Here is a 24,650-nt window from a genome sequence, read left to right as displayed (position 1 = left end):
TATACAATAATCTCTGGCCATCTGTTAAAAAAAATCGGAAGCGTTCTATTACTGAATTAAATTTCTGCGATGAGATTTTACGGATATCGTATCAGGGGTAAATTTCTGGGAACAGAGTTTTTTCAGGGAACCGACGGATAGGGTAAATTTGCCGGCAAATAGGAAGACGGTATAGGATCATTCATGTATATGTGCCCGAATTGCACTGTATCCTGCACTGGTAGCATTATTATTAAAAGCGAGAGCTAACATCCGTGGCGACCAATAAATAGAAGAGTTTGAAAGGTGTGTTTTTTAGCTCCACCCTTATGGCCTTATTAGCGCAACTACCTGCTCTCTTTTTCTAGTGCTTTACGAAATCCTTATTGGAAGTCAATTACTCACAGTGCTTGTGCTTGTAAAATTTTAATACCATGCAGCTCTACGATCTATACATGTTACTGAGAACAAAACTATGTCACAACATGCCATGTTCATTTCTCTTATAATTCGTATTTTTCAGCTTATTTTTTTAGTCGGAATAGTATTTTTCTCTCACAAAAATCAGCCGAAACAGTATTTCGGTTTATTTTTTCAGCGAAACAAACGGGGCCACTGGTAGTGAACTTCCGTTTTCGTGCCGCAACTCAACCAAGGCACGGAGAATTTTGTAGTGGCAATTGGCAAATCATGAATGTGAGAACATCCCATTCCTTGCGCAGTCTGGTTACTTTTTTAGGAAAATTATTTACGGTCGAGCGGAGGTGAAAAAGCTGACAATGACCTTCCGGGAACCGGAATTTCCTTTTTACAGGCGATCGGCAGTGTGGCACACGTCCATTGTGCTGTGCTTCAGTAGTTCAGTTATACGTCGACGTCGTCCGATTAAAAACGCAACGAATCAAACAGGACTACAGGTAGTAGACGCAAACGAAGCCGAATTCACTCCGCTGTTGGGATGCTTCGGGAAACCTTCGTGTCCTGTCATCACTCGTCAAACGCAGACCATTCATTTGCCAATTCTTTTGTTTTTCTCAGACAACCTATGGGCTCAGGGTGGTCAAATGATCGCTTTCAGTGCCAGTGCCACACCGTGCCAGATGATTGTTTATTTTATCGGGCTTTGTTGCTCTGACATTTGTTGGTTGAACTGTTGAACTGCCAGGCTTTATTGGGTTAGTTTTATGGGCTCTTCAGGCATTAGTGCCGTGCATATTTAGTAATCGAAACGTACACAACAAGCTGTTTCGGTTCAGACAAGAAAGAAAACCAAGGGCTTTCAGACTTTTCAGCTCACAGCAAATACGGCATACGTGAAAAAACATCACTGCCACTGCCACGGGAATGCTGCTCCAGTTTATAGCATGGCCCTGCTCGGTACTGTTTGCTGATTCATTATGAGAGAAAACATTGTTCCTTCGCTGATTTGTCGTAGAATCCATGCTACTACAAGATGAATATCCAATTGGTAGAATTTACAAACAGGGGCTTGAACCAAAGCCCCCAACACTGAACAAACTTTAGAGTCAAGGACAATTCGACATGTTTAATATACATAAACCTTTGTTTATGCAACTGGTCGAAAGTATAAACAAGTCAACCATATATATTCATTCAAAAGAGTCTTCAGTAAATATGTTTTTCCATCTGTACAACATATACTGTACAAAACACTACAGCTAAATAACTAAGACCAGAACCAAACTAAAATATGTACACACTAGATGGTTATAACTTAGCAACGCAACTGTGGGCTATCAATTTGGTAACACTAACAAATAATTTACAAGCATATATACACCAGTTGTTATGACCAAGAAGGCATTGGCACGTCATCATCCCAAAGCTCTTTGAACTCACTCATAAAGAAGCCTTCATCCATCTCGGTCGACTCATCGAGCATCTTTTCTTGCATAGCCTATTATACCAGCAGTAAAGAAATGTGAAAACAATGAATCAATAGTCCCATTACAGTTCCATCAGTCCAGAGCATTAGAATGGGAAAGTCAGTTGATAAAGCGAAGCTACGAAACAAAAAGAAGACCTTGATACCTGCGATTCTTGAATTTTTGTCACAACAGTCAGAATCCTTTGATACTGATCCCGAGCTTCTGGGTACTGAGCCATCGACTTCACTCTGGCAAGAGCTTTCTGCAGCCTTTCTTCGGTTTGTTTCCGTCCTTGTTGTAAGAAATCATAATCATCCTCAGCAGGTTTATTTTGGATCAAATTACTACTGCTGCTGCTATTGCTCTCCATTGCACCTTCTGTGGACCGAAACCCACGCAGCCCAGCCCCTTTTCGCCTCCAACGCAATATGACCTTCTCCACTATTCCAACAGACCAAATGATTTTATGATAATGCTTCCTCACTTGGTGACCTCGCACATGAGCCTAGCCAGGAGACGATGACAAGTTTCAGGCTTTCAGCATTGATTGCTAAAATAGCATTATTCGATAACAAAATATTGAAATAGCATCAACAACATATCTTGATTATGAAAATATAATTCGAACTGACTGACCATTGCATGGTTCACTGAAAATTTGCCAGAAGGAAAACAGAATTTTTTGCATGGTATACTCAAACAAATCGCGAATAGAATGATACACTATTAAGCTGGAACACTCAGCGGATCACTACTCATGTATAATACAACAAATAACAATACCTGGATCTTGACAATGCGCTGTCTGATAAGTAGAAATTCCTTTCTTCCCTTCCATCCATGGTACTTGTTCTGTATTCGAGTTGCAGCAGTATGCAGGGGATCAAGCTGTACAGGTTTAGATGGTTTAACAGACAAGAGTGATATGGCACGATCATCTGATACTGCACCATTGTCATCCTCATACTGAACTGCTTGCTTTCTCTGGAAGGACTGCACCCTGAAAACTTGATATATTCTGATAGAATGATTATTGCCAGACTGAGCACTTTCTATTCATTGAACATGAGTTTATATAGGGGATACATGACTCTTCGTATAAGACTTATCACATTCTAGACTTATCACATTCTAGACTATTTGTATTCTAATACCCTCCCGCAGACTCAACCAGGAGATGAGCGAATGTTGAGACTGGAGCGGAAATTGATGAAGACAGCAGTTGGCAAACCCTTGGTGAATATATCAGCATATTGAAGAGACGTTGGAACATGAAGTACTCGGACAGCTCCAAGGGCCACACGCTCCCGAACAAAATGGAGATCGATCTCCACATGCTTGGTCCTTTGGTGATGAACTGGATTTGTGGACAAATACACGGCACTGATATTGTCACAATAGACAAGAGTAGCACGTGTTAAAGGACGACGAAGCTCACTCAGGAGCTGACGAATCCAACATGTCTCAGCCACAGCATTGGCAACACCCCTGTATTCAGCTTCAGCACTAGACCGCGAGACGGTGTGTTGGCGCTTGGAGGACCATGATATAAGATTATCACCAAGAAATACACAATAGCCAGAAGTGGAGCGACGTGTGTCTGGGCAGCCAGCCCAATCGGCATCTGAGTAAACCACTAGCTCATGAGATCGGCTGCGAGAAAGAGCAAGGCCGTAGGCCATAGTGCCTTTGATGTATCGCAAAATGCGTTTGATGAGAGCAAAGTGCGACTCCCTGGGATCATGCATATACAGGCAAACTTGTTGAACGGCATGAGCAATGTCCGGCCGTGTGAGAGTCAAGTATTGTAAGGCACCAGCAAGACTGCGGTATAATGTAGGGTCAGCAACTGGTGGTCCATCTTGGGAGGACAGCTTTGAATGAACCACAAGTGGAGTTTGGCAAGGGTTGCATGATGACATGTTTGCCTTGACCAGGATTTCAGCAGCATATTTAGCTTGAGACAGAAAAAGACCTGTGGGTGACCGTTCAGCAGAAACTCCCAAGAAATAGTGAAGATTGCCTAGATCAGTCATGGCAAATTCCTGCTGAAGGGAGCCAATAATATGTTGAAGAAGATGATGGGATGAAGCTGTCAAAATGATGTCATCCACATACAGTAGAAGATATGCCATATCCGTACCATGAGTATATATGAAAAGTGAAGTATCACATTGAGAAGCCTGAAAACCAATAGAAGTAATGAACGTCTGGAAGCGACTATACCAAGCCCGCGGGGCCTGTTTAAGACCGTATAGAGCCTTGTTGAGCTTGCACACATAATTAGGACGAGAAGGGTCAACAAACCCAGGTGGTTGTTGGCAATAAACAGTCTCGTTGAGAGTACCATGTAAGAATGCATTTTTGACATCCAGTTGATGAATAGGCCAATCACTGGAGACAGCAAGTGATAATACCGTGCGAATTGTTGCAGGCTTGACCACTGGACTGAAGGTTTCATCATAATCAAGGCCGTGTTGTTGAGAGAAGCCGCGCACAACCCAACGAGCCTTGTATCTTGCCAAAGACCCATCAGCATTTAGTTTGTGACGGTATAGCCATTTGCCGGAAACAATATTAGCATGTGGAGGCGGTGGCACAAGGTCCCATGTTTGATTAGCAATGAGGGCACCATATTCCTCCTCCATGGCACGCTTCCAATTCGGATCAGAAAGAGCACCACGATATGTTTTTGGAAGCAAGCTAATATCTTTGGAAGCCGCTGCCAGATTGCAGTAAGCCTGCCCGTCTTGCTGTCGTGGCTGGCTGATGCCAGACTTGCCCCTGGTTTGCATGGCGTGCTGATTGATGGTGGGAGGGACAGGCACAATCGGCGCATTTGAGGAGCGCATAGCAGCAGGGATGACAGTGGAGGTGGTGCTGGGCAGCGCAGGAGATGGCACTAGTGGTGGTTGATCTGCAGGCACTGTTGGTGCTCCAGGAGGTTCCTGTCGGCGTGTGTATACTTGCGTAACCGGAGGTCGATAGTGCAGGCCTCCAGCAGACGTACCGGACTGGTGGCCCAGATCATTGACAGGGCTGTCAGGAGCCAAAGCTTGGCCCTGAAAGACAAGAGGAAGGGGTGCTGCACCTGATCCCTGCCCTTGTCGCGGTTGGCTGGAAGTCGTGCCTTGATGATGTGGAGGTACAGCAGCTGGTTGGGCAGCTGAAGGCACAACTGGACCAGCGCCTGGCGAAGCCATCGGTGGGCCAGCAGAGTTAGAAGGCACTGCTGGAAAGCCGCCGGATATCACCGGATCAACATCTGTATCATCCAAAAAATCATAGGCACTCAATGGTGCCGGTGATTCACGTGTGAAAGGAAATTGTTGCTCATCAAAGACCACGTGACGGGAGGTGATCACTCGATTGGTGGTGAGGTCAAGGCAACGATACCCTTTATGGTTATCAGGAAAGCCAAGAAGAACACATTCTGTAGAGCGTGGTGCAAGTTTATGGGGCATAGTGGCGGAAAGATTGGGGTAACAACGACACCCAAAGACACGGAGGTGAGCGTAGGAGGGTGGTGTACCAAAAAGAGCTTGGTGTGGGGTGCGGTTTTGAAGAGTTTTGGTGGGGTGAAGGTTAAATAAATAAGTAGCAGTGCGAAGTGATTCAGCCCAATATGCCGGTGGCATAGATGCTTGAAACAACAATGTGCGCATGATGTTATTGATGGATCGAATGACACGTTCGGCTTTGCCATTTTGTTGGGATGTGTGAGGGCAAGAAAGACGAAGATGAATACCTTGTTGAAGGAAAAAAGAGCGAGCAGCATTGTTGTCGAATTCACGACCATTGTCGCTTTGAATAAATTGGACACGACAATGGAAATGAGTGAGCACATAGCTATGAAAGTTTCGCAAAGTGTTGAATGTTTCAGATTTCAGTTTAAGTGGGAAAGTCCACAAGTAATGAGTGAAATCATCCAAACACACAAGGTAGTATTTGGAACCGGATATGCTTATAACAGGAGACGTCCACAAGTCACAGTGAATTAATTCAAAAGGTTTAGATGCTCTTGACATAGAAGTAGGAAATGGCAAACGAGTGTGACGACCCAACTGACAGGCATGACACAAAGAGGTGTCATGCTCACTAGGAATTACAGAAATAGAATTATTTATTCGCAAGCGGGAGAGAACTTGGTTGCCGGGATGCCCCAATCGCCGGTGCCAAATGGTCTCCAGGGCAGCGAGCAGGACACGAGGATGTGAAGTGGACGTCGGAAGGAGTGGGTAAAGATCCCCAGAGCTATCACAGCGGTGGAGCACCGTCTTGGTTTGGAGATCCTTCACAGATAAACCAAAAGGATCAAATTCAACTGAACATGAATTATCTGTGGTAAATTTGCGAACGGAAATGAGATTAGCTATGAGTTGAGGTGACACAAGAACATTAGAAAGGTGAAAAGGACGGTGTGAATTTGGAAGTAAGGTGTAGCCAGAACAAGTAATAGGTAGACGGGTGCCATTACCAACAAGTATATTAGAATTGGAGTGAAGAGAGGGGCTGATATTGGAAAGATTACCAGAAGATGAAGAAAGATGAGAGGACGCACCCGAGTCCATATACCAGTTCGCATCGGGCTGCTGTAGAGTCATTGTGTTGAAGACATTTGCCAGAGCAGCCTGATTCCAGGAAGCCGACGGGTCCAGGGTACTGCCAAGACCGTAGGACGGGTAAGCGCTGTACAGGTAACTGGGCGGGGAAGCAGCAGCACCCAGTGGAGCAGCAAGATGTGCCTGTGCAGCACCCAGTGGAGCAGCCGAAAGTGGTGGACGAGGCGCCTGGAACGAGCCAGCGCCTGGGTGGGCACCGAGGATACCTTGGCCCGGCATCGGCCACATTTGGAAGGAGCCGCTCCACGGATTGGACCACGGACGAGGGGCACGCCAAGAGTTGTTTCCCCGTCCTTTCCCCCTGCCACGCCCCCATGGCCGAGACGGGGGACGAGAGGATGAAGGGGCTGGTACAGCAGGGGCAGCAGCGAGGGCCGCCATCGGTGGTGGAGCACGAGGAGGCGCAGATGCACCACGAGGCGCAGTGAAGGCAGTGGTTGAGGTGGACACCGGAAGCTCGGACTCCTCCAAGGCAAGCAGCGACTGGGCCTCAAGAAATGAGGGCAGCGGAGTCTTCGTCTTTAGGATGGAGGCCATACCACGGAGGGGCTCATTGACGCCGCGAAGAAGGGCGAGCAGCAGCGTAGAGTCGTTGACGGGCTGTTCAAGATCAGCGAGCCCATCAGCGAGATCCTTGAGCCGCTGTGCGAATTCAAGCACAGGAAGATCGCCCTGAGTTAGAGCACGAAACTTGGCCTCAAGAGTCATTGCTCGTGAGGCCTTGTTGTCGAGGAAGAGGTTGGCTGCCTTGGTCCAGATGGTATGAGCCGAGGCGCCGTTCTCCATGATCAGCCGCATCACGCGAGGTGATGCCGAGGAGTAGATCAAGGAACGGATGGAGCAATCAACCGCCAACCAGGTAGCATCGGGGTTTTCGGGCGCTGGGGTGCCATCGATGTGGAAGGAGGCGCCAAATTTGCCAACGAGAGTTTGGAAGAGTTCACGCCAAGTTGAGTAATTGGGTGGATCAAGTTCTAGAGGAAAGGGGATATGATTTTTGACATTGATGGTGGCGAGGGCAGAAGCAATGCTTGGGGCGGGAGGTGGGGGAAGAGCAGCAACTATGGCTGCTGCCAGAGCAGCGGCAGCCTGGGTGTCATCATCGGCCATGAGAAGAGGAGCAGAGGCGCACACAGGGAAGAGAAGGTGGAGAGGAAGAGTTAGAGAGAGGGAGAGGATCGGTTTCTAGCTGATACCATGATAGAATGATTATTGCCAGACTGAGCACTTTCTATTCATTGAACATGAGTTTATATAGGGGATACATGACTCTTCGTATAAGACTTATCACATTCTAGACTTATCACATTCTAGACTATTTGTATTCTAATATATTCGAGCAGCAGCTTGGGCAGCATTTCGAACAGCACCTAGTGAATCTCCCATGGATCCAGCTTGAAGACCTTCACCTGCTAATGGTGATGCTCTTCTTTCAGTTACATCTCCAATACCTGGCAGACCGGATATTTCTGGCGCATTGCTCCCCATGCCTTCCTTAAGATCAAGGGTCTGAAGATGACTTGTTAAAGAAGACTCGGCCAAGAAACCAGAGATTCCCTTGTATCCATTAGCTGATGCAAGATCAGCTGGTGTGCTTCCTGTAGGGAAATATGGCGTTGGGTCTGTCAAAGCTCCTGGAGCTGCACCAAGTGCGATAAGTGCGACAACTGTTCGCTCTCTGGACAACAGGTGAAGCAACATCAGTATGCATATAAAATATGTGCACATACAATATCACACTCTGAAACACTTACCTGCCACAAAATGCAGCCCAATGGAGTGCAGTCCATCCATGAGCATCTCTAAAATTTATATTCACACCAGCAGAAACTGTTGGCCTTATCACCCAATCATATCCTAGGGCAGCTGCTAGATGAAGTACACCCTGCCCTTCATCATCTAACACATTGGGGCCTTTGCCACCATCGCTTGCTTTGTGGACAAGCCAGAAATGCAATTTTTCCTTTAAGCGTTTTTCAAAGAACTGATCCTGATTATCATCAGTGGCAGGCTCATTATCACTAGCCAATTTTAGCAACTTGGACCAGGAATCATTGTCTGTCATCAGTGAGCTTATCTTCTTGCTCAAATCAACCATCTCCTTAGTGGGGTTAGATACTGTTGCCTGGTACTCATTGTGTCCCAAAGACAACAGGTCATCAAGACGCATCTGGAGATATGTTTTGTATGTAGCACCATGTGGACTCGGGGCATCCATGTATTGAGTAACACTTGGCCGGAACTCAAACTCACGGATTTCGCTGCAGGCCAACCTGTTGGTGCATGTGACATAAAAAGGAACCCTGCCAGATTTGTGTGACGGGGAATAACATCTGAGAGTCCCATCAGCTGATATCTCTGCTGGAACTTCGACTTCACCAAACATACATGACCACTTGCATCTTTGAATCTCATCAAAATTTAAGAATCTACCAGTAATGAGAACCTGGATGGTATGCAAGATACATCATAAGCAGCTAAAGAAGACTAGATTCAAAGAGTCATTAGGACAAAGCTATTACACTTCCAAGACTTTTGAGCCAAGAACATATGAAAATCTTTAGAAGGCATACCCTAGTCTTGGAGCCCGCATATGTCCAGCTTGGAGAGAAATCAACTATACTAAACAGCTGGTCTTGTGCAAGCACTGGGTCAAGAGTGAATTGATCCAACTGATCACGACTTGATGCTTCAATGATATTATCGGTCTCTTCACTGTTCCAGTACACTCCAGAACTGGACTTAATTTGGGAATCATCTACTTCACCAAGTGCTTTGCTCATCCATCTCGTAAAACTATCACTTTTCTTAAAGCTGTCCTTCAGCATTTCAGAAAGACTAGATGATTGAGTTTTCAAGAGAGGGTAATTAATAGTTTCCTCCAACGATCTATCATCTTGCTGGAAACTGTCCTCTGGAGGAAATGAGCTGATAGCACCAGGAAGCTGAAATCAAGTAATTTCTCAGTTAAGCTACATAAACTATTGGGCTAGCAATGGTAGTATAATGGAGTACTAGTATTGTGAAACCTAATCAAATGCAATTGAGCAGAGTCTGTACAATAACCTACAATATAGACTTGCTGCCATAATAAAGACAAGAAAGTAGTTCTATCCACGAAAAATAAAACCATGAAATCAAATTGTAATGAAACAACATTTCTGTGCCATTCAGAAGATCACTAATGGGGGGAATTGGAACTATTAACTTCCATAAGCAAAGCTTTAATAGGTACTACTTCCTAATTTTCCCTTGTGGAATTAGTTTAGCTTGCATACATTTTTTTGTACTCCATGTATCATTAAACTTTCTATGCCAGTATTGCTGTCTGGAAAATAAGCAGCATGCAGCTGCCTTGTTTATCTGTTACATAACATGTGGTCACTGCCCAACCTTCTACCATTATAAAGTACTGCACTAGGAAATAAAACTCGCAGACATATCTAAGCTTTATACAAGTGAACTTTATATATACTGCCATACAGAAATGTACTTCATGATACCTGACATACTGATTCTTCATCAGTGACTACAACATCTGCATCCTTGATACTCAATCCATTACTATATACTTCATCAAATGTGAAGGATTCAATTCCATGTCCTTCAGAGAAAGGAAATTGTTCTGAGTGAACAGTACTTTGGGGTGGGGACATTTGAAGGACCCCCTGGTCAGGTTTAAGAAGGCCATTCAATGATGATGGATCCAACTGATTACCTGCCCCATTGAATCCAATTCCAAGGCCAGGCTCATTAAGAGCAACTGGTAAGGCATCTTGACAATAAGAATAAATGTCTGTATTAGTCACTGTAGCTGGGAAGCCTTGAAGGTTACCTAAACATTTTGTGTAGCAAAAGAATACAGGTCAATTCAACTTCGATCCATAATGAATAAACTATTTCAAATGCCTTCCAGGAAAAAAAAATGTATAATGCTACTTGCCTAGAGACAGTGCAGGAATGTAGGAGCTCAGAATAGAAGCGCCCATCACAGGTCCACCTCCATTTTCATGCTGCTGCGTCCAAGAGAAAGGGTGGTATCCGGCTCCTCCCGAATAAATATCTGCTGCAGCGAATTTGGCTTTAGATACGCTGTGCATAATTGGAATGTGTATCAGTAAAATATTCCAGTAGACTTTATGCAGAATAGAAGGGATAGCAAACAGTTATACCTGATTCTGTTTCCTCGTATTCTGAGGCTTGTCCGCTAAGAGAGCTTTCACCCTCTGTAGTTTGTGAAGGCAACTGACTTAAAGGGCTATCCATACGAGCAGCTTGAAGCATATCATCATGTCCTCTAATACGAGAAGTTGATTTGCCACCCTGATTGTGATATCCAAATATGAGAGGGGGGATTGGAAATTTTTAAGCAGGTAATTCAAGAAGAAAAGCTTTTGCTCCCAAAAGATAGGAAATGACGATGCAAGTTCAGAGTTTGAACCAAGTTGACAACAAAACATAAGTAGCCAAAGTAAAAAAATGCAAACAGAAATATATATAAAAAAACTGGCTACTTGAACCATTGCAAAGATAGAGGTGCCTCATAGCGTGTTTCCATGTTTGAGACAAATGAATGTATTCAGATGGTAGTCGTCCAACAGAGTTGTATATCACATGATGCCTACAGCCTACTAGGACTAGTACAATAACTGAAAATATGAAGTTCCAATTATTATATAATAACTGAAACATAAAGTTCCAATTATTATTTTACATTTATGTTTTGTTAATTGATTGATTCATTGCATAAGAACTGATGCAAACTAATGATAGCGCCAGAGCATTTCCGTATAACCTGTGTATAAGTTTAATAACTGGTTTAGAATAAAAGTCGAGCATATTTAGCTTAATTACTTGTTTAACTGCTCCAAATAGCATTGAACTGAGGTGCTACTGCAAGTGTATAACAAAACAGAAGCCCACAATACTTGCTAGACCTGAACTTGAACAGAATTCTCAGAACATGAAATGAAACAAATTGTTTACAACATATTGGCTACATTATACTAAGGATAAGCTATGAGAAAACCCATGTGATTACTATCACAACAGATAATAGATAAAAACCTGATGTAAAGAAAAAAAACGCATTCAACATAAAATTTTCTACAATGCAGCATATAGGATGATGAAATCCAATTGTCATAAAGTACAATGGACAAGTAGCTAAATACATATCAACCAGAGTAGGATTAGCAATAACCTTGACTTCGAGATAATGTACAAGTACAATGTGCATAAAATCCCTGCAAAAAAGTAGAATCAGTTGTAAGTTCCATGCGTGCATGCAGACTCAATAGAAGACGCATGAGCCATGAGTTGTCAGCATGCCTTAGGTAACATAATCTAAGTTGCAATACTAGAAAAGTAACAAAGAAGAACACTTACTCCTCCAACATCCAATAACTCCTCCTCTGAAAGTTTTCTTTTCCTTCCCCATGAGCATAGTAGCAGTGAAGCACATCAACACTTCCAGACTAGATCAGTAAAGAATTGTCAGTTTTGTTGCCCTAATGGCTATAATCACTTAACAACATACACTATGCTGTAATTGTACATAGGAAAACTTTGCACTATTCAAATTTGACGTACTTTTAATCTTTCATGAGCTTCTTTGACAGTTTTTCCATCCCTTTTCTTCCTCCAATTATGGCCGTCCTTCCGGAAATATCTCAATACTTTCCGATCAAACAAGAAAAGTGAACCACCTAAAGCCAGCGATAAAAGAAAATATTAGCAAGATAAACAGAAACATCAAAAAGAAATAGCACCTTTTGGAGGAACAACTATAAAACAGAAACAGTGTTCAGCAGAAAATGAGTGTCATACTTGGAGGTCTATTTGGTGGTTCTGGGGAAATACGAAAATTTCTGTAGTTCTTAAGTATTTCACATATCTCAGCGGGTCGTAGCCATCGGTGTTGTGCTTCTTTCAATATCTGCTCAACATCTGTTCCAATTTCATGAAAGCAAGGGTTAGATAATTGAATATAATGCCGTGGTTAAAATGGATTCATAGGAAGGTGGTCTTAAAATATTTATATTAGATCGAAGTAATAAATTTTAATCAGCCTTTACAAAATAGAGTTGCCTTGTTAGCCCCTAGATATCCGGCATGGGTGAGTCGACCACTCATCATCGTTGCCGACCACGCACTGTCGTTGTCGACCACACACTATGGCTAGAGGTAGAAGAAGGGAGGGAGAAGAGAGCGCGCGCACACACAGCACAAGCACCAGCGTTGGCCGGAGCTCTACAGAGGAGATGGCAAAACTGAACTCGCTCTCCGCCTCCGTGCGCGCCTTGAACTTCTTGATCGCCTCCGCCACCTCGTCCTTGCTCGTCAGGAGTTGCAGCCACATATAGCGACTGCAATCATCTACGAGCAGGAGGAAGTACCGCCGACCACCGTTTGTGGCTGGCGTGATTGCCCCGCAGAGATCGCCGTGGACGAGCTCGAGAGCGTCCACCGCGCGATACTTGACCGCCTTTGGGAACGACAGCCTCCTCTGCTTCCCGGCCAGGCAGCTGTCACACAGCTCGCCTCCGTGCTTGATGTAGGGCAGCCCTCGGACCATCTTCTCCAGCCGACCGAGCGCGTCGAAGCTGAGATGGCCGAACCGGGCATGCCACAGCCACGGCTCCTCGGTGTGCCGTGCTACCAGGCACACCGGTTGCTCCACCTTCAAGTCGAGCAGGTACAGCCGGTTCCAGGACCTCTTCACCTTGGCAAGAAGACGCTGCTCCCGGTCCCTGATCCTGAGGACGCCGTCCTTGATCAGTACCTCACTACCGCGCTCATCTAGCTGGCCAATGCTGATGATGCTTGAACGCAGCTGCAGAATGTAATATACATCCGTTAGCGCGCGGTACTCGCCGTTCTGGCACCTGAAGATGATGGTGCCGCGCCCTCGGATCGCCACCCGTGAGCCGTCACCGAACTTCACCGTGCCGGTCACGTCGCCGTCGAACTCGGAGAAGGCTTCCTTGGAGCCCATCATGTGGTTGCTGGCGTCGGAGTCCAGGTACCACCGCTGCTCCTATCCGCCACCCACACGTCCGAGGTGGACTTGGGCGCGCGGTTCGTCGAGGTAGACAGCTTTCAGAGCCTTCCTAGGCCCTTTCACCGCCGTTACCTCTCCCTTCTCCTTGGCCTCAACGTCGTGCAGTGCACAGAACGTCGCCATCAGGAGAGTGGCCTCATCATCATTATCAGCCTACGCCAGATGAGCCTCAGCCTTCTTCTCCTGCTTGCGATTTGGGCACTCCTTTGCCCAATGGCCCGTCTTTCCGCAGCGCCGGCAGGCGTTAGGGTCGACTTTCTTCTTCTTCTCCGAAGAAGACTTGCCGCGGCGCTTGCCATCGCCACCACGGCTGGAGGAGGCTTCCCCGGGGATCCTCCGAGCAGCCCACTCCTCTTCTGTCAGCAGCAGCTTGCCGCTGTCCTTCGTTGTTGTGGCCTGCTCCATGCGCTCGTCCACCGCCCGCAGACGGCCTGTCACATCCTCAATGGTGAGGGTGGACAAGTCCAGCATCGTCTCTATAGAGAGAGCAATCTAGATGTACTTCGCCAGCACAGAGTGGAGGTACTTGGAGACCGCCTCTTCTTCGTCGATGGTGAAGCCGTGGCTCCTCAGCTTGCTGATGAGCGTCTGCAGACGGAGGGAGAAATCCTCCACCACTTCACCATCCTTGAACTTGAGGTTGGCGTACTCCTGCTTCAGAAGCTGGGTCACCGCCTTCTTTGTGCGGTCGGACCCGACGCGCATCACCGCAATGGCCTCCCACGCCTCCTTAGTAGAGCTCTTCGCCCCCAACGGCTCCCTGTACTCCGTTGGCATAGCAGCGAGGATAGCCTCCAACGCTGACATGTCGTCTTCTTCGTTGTCGGTGCCCTTGTCAATAGCATTCCAGAGTCGTCGGACTCTGAGCTTGACCTTCATGGTCACCGACCACTCGCCATAGTTGGTGCGAGTCAGCGTCGGCCAACTGGTGCCGTTGACCTCCCGCACTGTGCGCACAACGACCTCCTATCGTGGCTGGACAGCCACAGCAGCACCGCTGCTGTCTCCCATCTCCAAACCGTCTGTCATCGCCAGCGGTTAGTCCGGCAACGGCGCTAGTACGGCTCCGATACCACTTGTTAGCCTCTAGATCTCTGGCACGGGTGAGTCAACCACTCACCACCGTTGCCGACCACGCACTGTCGTTGCCGACCACACACTATGGCTAGAGGTAGAAGAAGGGAGGGAGAACAGAGCGCACACACACAGCACAAGCACCAGCGTTGGCCATCTCCTCTGCAGAGTTTCGGCCAACGCTGGTGCTTGTGCTGTGTGTGTGCGCGCTCTGTTCTCCCTCCTTTCTTCTACCCCTAGCCATAGTGTGTAATCGGCAACGGTGGTGAGTGGTCGACTCACCCGTGCCGGAGATCTAGGGGCTAACATGCTTGACCATTTTACTCACGTGTACAATAAAACTTAATATTGGAGTCCCTTTTGTAAGTAAATCAACTGGATTTCATTGGAAGTGAAACCCTTAGGACCAAGATGTATCTACAGAACATAACTTCAAGAGTGGAGGAGGACACGGAAACAGTTCATCATACCTCGGTTTGGAGCCTCAAAGTCTCTCCTAAGTGTACTTCACTACTTATTACCCGACAACTCAAAAATCGTTAAACTTCTGAAACTATGTGACCCTCTAAAAAAATAAAAAAAGAGGGTCCCATACATAATCTATCATGTGATATCCCCGACGCATGCACACCTAATAACAGATCTTAAGTCTTATAACCTAACCAGGAGACAAAAGTCAGCTTCATCAGACCTCTGTTCATGCTACAACAGTCACTTGAAGTCTTGAACACGAGATTCTTACAGAGAAATCCTCTTGTCAAGCTCTTCAAAAGTCCCAGGTTGGCAACCCGATTCCTGGTATTACATGCTAATAACTCCGATCTAAACCCAAGCACGGATCAGGTACATCACAGGTCCCACAAAAGCAGGGTACTGAAATTCCGACTTCAGAACACTGAAGTTCCTCACATAAAGTCCCCCACTCTCCCACAAGGCTTTGCCATAGCTGCCAAGGCTCCAGGTAATTCCACCCTGAGAACACTGTGGACGCAGGACCTGAACGAAATACCCCCACTTCCGCATAATGGGCTCCATACTCAGTCACCAGACCTCCAAATCCACATCAATTTACTCCAGAGACAAGGTGTCTCCTCGCGAATACCAAGTTTGCACCAATCGCACATGCCCATCGTCACCAACCCACGCGCAGGATTACGAAACCAAACCACGGATCCCAGCGACGAAACCACTCTCGCCACCGCCCAAGCGACAAAATCAAACGCTCCAGAACGAGACTGCAGCGAGACAAATGAAAAGAAGGACCCGACGTGTTGACCGCAACCTAACCGCCAACTCCAACCCCTGGTCAGGTGGATCAGGAGTTGAGGGCGAACCAGACGCCTGAGAGAGGAGAAGGCGGGTCGTTCAGTGCGCTCACCTAGCTGCGGTGCGATCGCGTGGCGCCGCGCCTCCGCCATCGCCCGAACCCCACCGCCGCGCGCAACAAAGCAGAACCAGGCACCAGGCGCCGCCGCGGCGCGGAGTCAAGCCACCAAGCGCAAGCCCCTCTGGGCCTAGTGGTTGCCGTTCCGATGGCGATCGCCTCGTGATTCGCTCTCCCGGATTTCTCGCAGGGTTTTGTGGAGGATTCGGGAGGTGTTGGGGGCCTGTGACTGGCGCCTCTCCTCTTCCTGGCGACGGAATTTGGTGGTGAGGCGCGAGGAGAGAGAGGAAAGAACTGGACAAGCCAGCCGTCGACGAGGTGGCGTGACGAGTCAGAGGGCGAGCGAGAGCTCAGGCGCTCAGCATCAGCAGGGGTGTTTTGGTGTGGATGAGGTCGAAATGTCCGTTTTGCCCCGGCGTTCATGGTGGATGGTCCGTTGGAGCTGGGGCCATCGTGGGAATGGGGCTTGGCATTTTCCGGGCTCCGGAGCGGTTGGTGAGTGCGGCCGCGGGCGGGCGGGCGGTTGGTGGTCGCGCCAAGCGTAGAGGCCACACTAGCCGTGCGAGAGCCTTCCCGTGCCCGGCGCTTGAATATGCGGGGGCCGCCTCGTGTCACGTTTCTTGGGTGAATGAATTATGAATGTGTCAGCGCACGTGTCGCTCTCGCCGAGGAGCCCAACGTGAAACACGAAATATTGCGTGCAAGGCTGCAGTCAAAACCAGTGAGCCAGGGGTGCGTTTAGTTGCCCAAACTTTGCACATCAAAAAAGCACCGTGCACTGCAGCGGTACTGTAGCATTTCGTTTGCATTTGGTAATAATTGTCCAACCGTTGACTAATTAGGCTTAAAACGTTTGTCTCGCAAAGTACAACCAAACTATGTAATTAATTATTTTTTTACCTACATTTAATACTCCATGCATGTGTCCAAAGATTTGATATGATGTGATGTGATGGAGAATCTTGCACTGTGCAAATTTTGAAGGTGCAAAGTAAGAGCCAGTTATCGAACAATTAGCATAACCATGAGTTGCTATTTCCAATTATAGTTGTACTCCAATCTCTGTACAGAAGAAGGTCCGAACAGAGCTTGGTCTGAACTCTACCCCCTGAGCTCCGAACAAGATTTCTTGCGCTAGTTTCACAGCTTTGGGACTGAAATGATTGGATACTATCGTGGATTATTACCACTGACTAATTTAATATGAGAGAAAAATACTATTCTAGCTAGAAATTTACGATCTAACAAACAGGGCTAAGACAAGCTAAATTGAAAAGCATAGCTCTTTCGATTCGAACGTGTCCAAGAAATCCGACAACGATCTTGAGGTGATCCCGTGGTTCAGTCCGTCCGGCGCATTTGGCGGGTAACGGGGAAGGCCAGGCCATCAGCTGCAGCGTGCAGTCGTTACCTGTCGCCGTCACGCCGCCGTCCTATTCACGTTTTGTTATGCTTTTCCAGTGGCAGTAGTACTGAGCACGCTTTACAAGCCGGCACTCGAGGCTCGACAGGTAGTAGAGTCTTCGGCTACATTCCAACCATGCCACGCTCTAATCCACCATCGTCTTAGCCTCTCGCTTTTCCTCTTCTCATCAGGCCGTCAGAGTCGCGCGTAAATACGAAAGCCAAGTCCATGTCCAGCTGGCCACAGTGTTTCTCCTGCTGTGAATTGGGCTTTCGATCTCGAGGTATCTAGATTAGCATAGCAGGCAGATGTAATGCGAACTTGCTCGCCCCCTGGCGTTCAGAGACTGGACTTGGTACTTGGTAGGAGCATCGGATGCATCCAGCGGATTCTCACGACTTGCAGGCTCCAGCCCAGTTTGATGCATGGTTGATGTAATCGGTGTGTCCGGATAACTGATCCAAACACCTAATACGTGCGATAACTGATAAATCCGTGGTTCAGTCGATCTCGCGCTCACAATTGAACATCGCTTGGACCAAACCTTCAAGACAGTAAAGATGCCTTCAATAAAGAAATGGCCTTAACTTTGTTAAGAGTAAAGGAGAGTCGTTCTGAAGATTTCTGCACATGGATCCAAAACTGGTTGTAATTCTGAGAATAGATACCATCTTTTTTATTTCCTTTTCTGTACCTTTATTTCGTTTGTAAGTTTGTTGCTTCTTGTATTTAATAAAATTTCTGCTGTAGGGGCTTCGGCCCCTCCAGAGTCTTCCAAAAAAAACATCGCTTGCAGTTCAGCAGGTCCCGCTTCTCTTCGTCTTGAAAATTTGTGCAAGGAAACCCATCTAAAGGTAACAATCATTGTATTCCTAAAAAAAACAATAGGTAGAAACCATGGTGCAGTAGGCGTAGTAGTGCAACAGACAGTGACTTTGCACCTAATTACCTCATCCTTCCAGCCTCCAACATGCCTTTGTTAATTAGCAACAGTACTTCTGAGCCCCATGACGCGGACCTACGCTACGCATCTTCTTGATCGCCACCCGGAATGTGCCGACCACAACCTGTTCGCTTCTCTTGTTATCCGTCTTTTTTAGCTTGTTTTTTTAATCAGAACGATATTTTTCTCTCCCAACAAATCAGTCAGAACAGTGTTTTCGCTTTAGTTTTTTGAGCGAAGCTAACGAGGTCCACGTGTCGTCGGAAGCCGACCTTGGCCAGGAACATGTGTGCGTTGCGTTGTGAACATTCCTGAATCTGACTATAGCAGGGTTACAGACAAGAGACAACCTGGCTATGCACTATGCAGTCACTCTCGCTCACAGTGCTCGCTCCGAGGTTCCCGTAGGACTGACTATGCCCCTGTTTGGAAATTGGAACTGCATACTTAAGGGCTCTTTCTGCTACTTTTTAAACTTTTATTGAGACATTAGTAATCTCAAACGCATAGCTTCTCATGGGCCTTTTTTTAGATAGGCTTCTGGAAAAAGGACTGGGAATGAGAGAGGGGGCTGCTTCTCGCGGCTTATTTTTCTCACCCGTGCCTCTCTCCTCTCGGTCCGCCCTAAGCCACTGCAAAGCGTGGTTGTGTGCGGGCTGCCCGCCCCGCTTGCATCCCTAATTCCCTAGCACGCCCAACCGTGCAGATAGTATCCGACGTGCACAGGTCAAGATCACGGAACTGTGCGTCAACGCACAATGCATGACTACACAATCACAATCCTGTTTATGAATGATGAATAACCATAATTGCACATCTAACACCTGTATGTCTGTATCTCAACTGTGGATCATAAAGTCATGTGACCACAGGGAGACCGGTCGAAGTATGGCAGTATTAGACAGGGTCACAACGAGAATCTCCCAAATGTCGCTCTGGTTTGCTGTCAATGTGTCAAATACATCAACGATAAAGTATGAGAATCTCCCAAATGTCGCTCTGGTTTGCTGTCAATGTGTCAAATACATCAACGATAACGTATGGAAATTTTGTCAACAGAAATTGAGCAAGGCCGAGATGTTTTCGCGGGGGCAGAGTCCATGAGAACAATCTTCTATTAAGCCACTGAATCAGGTCTTGAATAGAACCTCGTGTACAATTTGGTCAACTAGTTGCAAAGCTTCAGTTGAACAATAACCTGAAGCTACCCTCACAGCATCTGGAGCTTTCATCAAGCAAGCCTGTGAGAAAACTTGATAAGTTACTGGTTTTCCCCCGGCAATTTTATCAAGGTACATGATCACCATTTGAACTTGCTTCGTAGGCTCACCAATTAATTTGTATTCACTCCACTTTCAGGACTATCTTCATTAACTCATAAACAAAATAGCTGATCGATGCCGATGGTAGAACCTGAACAAAAGTAGAAAGAAAACCAGAAACTTAAGGCAATTTGAAACAGACTAGCATACAATGATCGCAATGAATAGTACAATCAAAATGATGCATGCAGGTCTCTAAGTTCGTGCAGTCTGTCTCTTTCAGCAAACCAGCATCATTGCAGAGATATGTCAAGAACCTTGTCACTTTCATTAAATATGTTTTCTTTATTGCTAGTTTGATGCATTAAAAATGAAATAGGTACCCTCAACATACCTTGTTATACAGCATATTAGGATTCGAAAAGGTCACACTTCATGAATTTTGACCAACAATTAGTCTAAGTATATGCACGCATACTGTTTACTGCTTAGTATACTGAAGTTATACAAACAGATTCGTATTTAGCTGATGTTTTACTACGACCTTGAGCTTGAAGCAATCGATGATATACTTCAAGTGAAAATTTGTAGTCTAGAGTATACCTCTGAAGAGGCCTTAAAATGCTAGGTGCCTTATAAAAAAAATGCAGTACAATAACAAATATGGCCCTACATATGTGGAGATAGATTCTCTGCTGAAAGAATACATACCTGTAACAAGCTGGGGATCAGACCGGCATATAGTGCTGGTACCCCACCTTGATCAACAATCTTAAGACATGTTGCAAATGCATTCATTCTGGTTGCTTTTACTTGCATCTGTAGCTGCCTACGGACCACTTCAAACGGGTATGTAGCTGCTTCAGCACAGCAACCAGCAATGGCCCCATAGAGTAAGGTCCTCACAGTACCTAATTCAAGTTGATCCAATGCATTTATCTCTTGTTTTTGTTGCTTCATCATTGATACCCTTTTCTTTCCTTCAGGAGAATGCAGATATGCCATCTTCAGTATGTCATACATTCCATAGAATACAGCGCCAGAGGGTGCCATACTGATAAGAGAAGGCACTAATCCCTTATACAGCGAGAAGAATCCTTCAGTTTGGATCATGTGGCGGGCAACACCAATGACCCCACCTAAAGCTTCACCACCAGGAGCTACCATCCTTGTCCTGATCTGAAACCAACAGCTAAATAGTCAGTGAAAAGATGGCAACAAAGTAAAAGATTAAGAAAATCTGCGGTACAAAATCTTTAAAGAAACCTACTGTATCCATAGGTATGCACATAATCGTTGCTGTAACACCAGCGAAAGCACCAGCAATAAATCTCTCAAAGTTCGTAGTTTCTTCGTTACCAGACCATTTGAGCAGTTGCTTTCTGTAACTGTCATATGCATAGAAGTTGACTGCCTTGAATGGAGCAGTGCGGAGGATGTTGACAAAGTTCCCTTTCCAAAAGCCTTTTAACCCTTGTGTTGTTGCAATAGCATGCATAAGCTCAAATAGATTCCTCTGCTCACCACGAACTATATACTCCAACTTTAGCCTCTCAAGAGGAGCAACAACTGTTCTGCATGAAATATAAAAGTTATGAAATAAATTCCAGTACTCTCTTCCTAATAAAAAGAACAATAACTAGGAAAGCAAGACCTATACATCTGGAGTAAGTAGACTCACTTTGTGTAGTAATCATGGAAGTGGGCTGGATCATACAGCTTATCTAATTGCCAGTAACCAACTGCACATGGGACCAGCTAGGAGAAGTTCTTAGCATGTTTTTTGTTTGTTTGTTTGTTTTGGTTGCTTCTTCTAAGATTTACAAGACCATAGCATACAAAGATCATCATAAATACACAATCAGCTGAAATAGAACAGTGAACATGCCAACTATGGCTAGAAATAAGAATGTCAGTGGATGGTCCACTTCGAGGAACCGGCAAATCACTGGGTATTCTTGAACTTGTCACTTATCATCCATTTACCTCCTCAAGCTAAGATAATTACCCAGAGGTCATGGATATACTGCGGATCTTCTAAATCTAGAGGTAGCAATAGACATCAACCATGAGACAAGGATATACAACATCTGATTTCTCAAGCAGCGACAATAGTGAAAGGATTAAGAAAAAAGAGGAAACGTTCAAATATGTCAAAACAGAACAAACCAATCACATCTCAAAGCAACCAAATTGATGAAACAAAAACCAGCTCCCTTCTTTCAAGGTTGAACATCAAAATCTCACAATCAACCAGCTCTACAGTGAATTACTATCTGAAATAGCACACAAACTTAAAACTACTAAAAGCACAAGTGTCAGCTGGGATCCATAACCTCCTGTGTGTGGTCAAGACTCAAGAGTACCGCTCTCAATTCCTATTAACCTACGCAAGTTCTATTTTCCTATTTCTAGGCTCGTGGGTCCATTTGGGCTCTAATTTTATGAACCAGTTTCTCCATGAGATGGAAAAGGAGCTTGGCCAACTCTAACTTCTAACTTGCATACACATCCCAGATGAAGCATCTGCCATACTGCCATACACAGCTTAAGTTACTTGACCTTCAGCTTAACTACTGAAATACTTCACCTAACCTGTTTCACAAAAGCTCATGCTGTTCAAATACTAATTAAGTGGAATACTAACTATTTGTAGAAGCCAATTTTACTGAATCACATCTCAAGGTCAACATACCCGATGCCTCATAGAGCCCGAGAAGTAGAAACTAGCAAACAATATTAATTCTTCAACATTTCAATCAAAAGCAACAGCTACTGCTCAATGTCAAAAGAGAAAAGACATCCATTTTCACTACATAAACAATCATGCAAAGTTGCTAACTCGCATATGCAAATCTGGATCATAGACTACAACAAACTATCTAGTCTAGATTAAATCCAAAAAACATCTAAACACACCGATCATATAGTTCCCCAAGAGTTCAACTGCAACCCACACTAACTTGAGACAAGAGAATAAACTAAACAAACACTCTTGCTAGTATTTTACTAAGTACCAAATACTGGATCCATAAAGTTTAATTCATTTGAACAGCAGAACAGATTATCAACAACATCTAGAAACAATTCGAGGCCAGTACTTATTTGGTAAAAGGATTTTAAGTTTTCAATTCAATTTAACTGCATGAGTATCAATCCCCCAACAACGTAAAAATAAGTAAATCTAAACACAATGTAGTGGGCTATTAGTCTTATGAAAGTGAACCACAGACAATGGGGGCAATACCTCGAGACCATGGCAGCAACGGCTCCAGCCCAGAGATGCTTGGTCATGTTCATCGCGCCAGCTCCAGCACGATCGTCCTTCTCCTTCTCCTGCAGGAGAATCACTCCCTCCGCCTCCGACTCCACTTCCACCGCCCTCTTCCCCGCGACGAGCGCGTCCGACTCCTCCGCCCCGGCCTTCTCCTCTGCGCTGGCGAGCAACCCCACCGGAGCCGGCACGAACCCCCTGCCCCCCTTCACCGACATCGTCAGCGACAGGAACCCCGGCGGCTGCGCGCCCTGGCGGCGCCGGTGCCGGGGCCCGAACGACAGGGAGCATCCGGGCATGGCCGCGAGGAGCGCGCCGTGCGCCGCCGCGTCGGCGCCGTCGAGGAACAGCCCCGCCGCCACCACCCCCTCGCCGGCCGCGGGAGGCAGCCACATCTCGAGCCACGGCATCGCGGCAGACCGGGCGGGACTGCGCAGGACAGGACCCTTCACGCGCCGTGCCTGTAACCTTCTTCCCCTCGTCCCGCCGCCGCTAGGGTTCGCGGGGCGGGTCGATGCATCGGTTTTATCGACGGGGAAGAGGGGAGGGGAAGCTGAATCCAACCGAGCGGAATGGGATATATAGGGCGAGCTGCCTCGATTCGATGCGGATGCGAGGGGGGGACGGCCGGACGGGGAGTGGCGGCTGCTGGGCGAGCAAGTAGATGGGCGGGAGAGTATGGTGTTGTCGGATTGATTCTTCTCTTGTTCTTGCGATGCGCGAGCGATTTGTTGGCGGTTGGGGGGGCTTTGATCTTGCCGCCCTAGACTGTACCCTTGGGGCTGGAAAGGCCGGCCAACGAACAGCGAACGAGGAGGTTGCTCGATGTGGAGTTGTATTTTATTTTTTTATCTTTTAGATTAGAGAAGGTGAGTTTTTTAAAGATTTTTTCGTTCTTTCAGCATGTAGAGAAGGTGAGTTTTTTAAAGATTTTTTTCGTTCTTTCAGCATGTTCGCTGGTTGGTTTCTAGGCTGATAAATCTGACTGATACTGATTTATTGTGAGAGAAAAATACTATTAACTGACTGATAAGACTATTTAGCTTTTGTCCTCTCATTTGAGTGGAGAGCAGCAGGAGGCCGGTATTTTGTAGGAGTGTAGAAGTGTATCGAAATCTTTGTCTAATAAAGGAAAGTGAATAGAAACGGAGAAACTCGTAGTATAATAATACTTGAAGATTTCTATTGTAGTGTGCTGATAGATAACTCTTCATGTTAAAGAGAATTTTAATCTTTCCGTCTTTCGATGAGTCGAACAATCTTAAATTAACTAGATTTATTAAAATTATTATTAGAATTTATATCTTTAAATATATCTATTGTTAAAAAAATATTTTATAATTAATTTAGTACATGTCGTAAGTATTATTTCTACTAGTAGATTTATATAGTTAATCAGACCAAGAATTATTGACTCTTTGGAAAGTGAGACTTACATTCTCTTTTGGGATTGAAGAAGTTGAATTGTAGCCACAAACGGAATTAGGGTGACGATTAACGAAGGCATCCAAGAAAATAATATACTGAACCCTGATGGTTCTAAATTACGTATTACATTAATGTAAGAAGTTACGACCAACAATTCATGAATCTGAAGATCCAATCAACCTCTGATTTGCATCATCGCTTGTTCGATGTGCCGTACTGTTAACAGCTTCTCATGTCTCAGAATCGTGCAGGCTCTGCTCGGTCGGTCGTACGAGAAAGGGAAACCCCAGGGCAAAATGGTCTCATTCGTTTCGCTGAAAAAACAAG

At 45.8% G+C, this 24,650-nt stretch overlaps 2 protein-coding genes across 6 annotated transcripts; both read right to left on the bottom strand.

Moving 5' to 3' along the window:
* Positions 1 to 1,563: 1,563 nt before the first annotated feature.
* On the bottom strand, positions 1,564 to 16,370 carry LOC136535588 (calmodulin-binding transcription activator 2-like). 4 transcript variants are annotated; one of them, XM_066527896.1, is made up of 15 exons: positions 16,006 to 16,370; positions 12,320 to 12,439; positions 12,083 to 12,198; positions 11,879 to 11,967; positions 11,694 to 11,736; positions 10,663 to 10,813; positions 10,434 to 10,553; positions 9,994 to 10,325; positions 9,064 to 9,435; positions 8,245 to 8,936; positions 7,832 to 8,168; positions 6,975 to 6,979; positions 2,652 to 2,886; positions 2,032 to 2,373; positions 1,564 to 1,897 (listed from the first exon to the last, which is right to left on the bottom strand). In XM_066527896.1, exons 1-15 carry the CDS (start codon positions 16,043 to 16,045, stop codon positions 1,787 to 1,789), a joined length of 3,105 nt encoding a protein of 1,034 aa, XP_066383993.1. In that variant the 5' UTR covers positions 16,046 to 16,370; the 3' UTR covers positions 1,564 to 1,786. The 4 variants fall into 4 exon arrangements, with proteins under 4 accessions (XP_066383993.1, XP_066383992.1, XP_066383990.1 ...); XM_066527895.1 differs by lacking the exons at positions 1,564 to 1,897; positions 6,975 to 6,979 and having other exon boundaries at positions 2,215 to 2,373; positions 2,652 to 2,868; positions 7,861 to 8,168; positions 9,994 to 10,094; positions 10,209 to 10,325; XM_066527893.1 differs by lacking the exons at positions 1,564 to 1,897; positions 6,975 to 6,979 and having other exon boundaries at positions 2,215 to 2,373; positions 2,652 to 2,868; positions 7,861 to 8,168.
* A 2,822-nt stretch (positions 16,371 to 19,192) lies between these two features.
* Positions 19,193 to 23,696, bottom strand: LOC136540484 (probable mitochondrial adenine nucleotide transporter BTL3). 2 transcript variants are annotated; one of them, XM_066532491.1, is made up of 5 exons: positions 22,869 to 23,696; positions 20,892 to 21,195; positions 20,333 to 20,800; positions 19,690 to 19,772; positions 19,193 to 19,600 (listed from the first exon to the last, which is right to left on the bottom strand). In XM_066532491.1, exons 1-4 carry the CDS (start codon positions 23,303 to 23,305, stop codon positions 19,704 to 19,706), a joined length of 1,278 nt encoding a protein of 425 aa, XP_066388588.1. In that variant the 5' UTR covers positions 23,306 to 23,696; the 3' UTR covers positions 19,193 to 19,600; positions 19,690 to 19,703. The 2 variants fall into 2 exon arrangements, with proteins under 2 accessions (XP_066388588.1, XP_066388587.1); XM_066532490.1 differs by having other exon boundaries at positions 19,193 to 19,772; positions 22,869 to 23,695.
* Positions 23,697 to 24,650: the final 954 nt, after the last annotated feature.

Source organism: Miscanthus floridulus, chromosome 2 (genome assembly GCF_019320115.1).
Source record: "Miscanthus floridulus cultivar M001 chromosome 2, ASM1932011v1, whole genome shotgun sequence".
Lineage (NCBI taxonomy): Eukaryota > Viridiplantae > Streptophyta > Magnoliopsida > Poales > Poaceae > Miscanthus > Miscanthus floridulus.
Note: the sequence above shows the minus strand (reverse complement) of the source record. Positions and strands in the feature narration are given on the sequence as shown.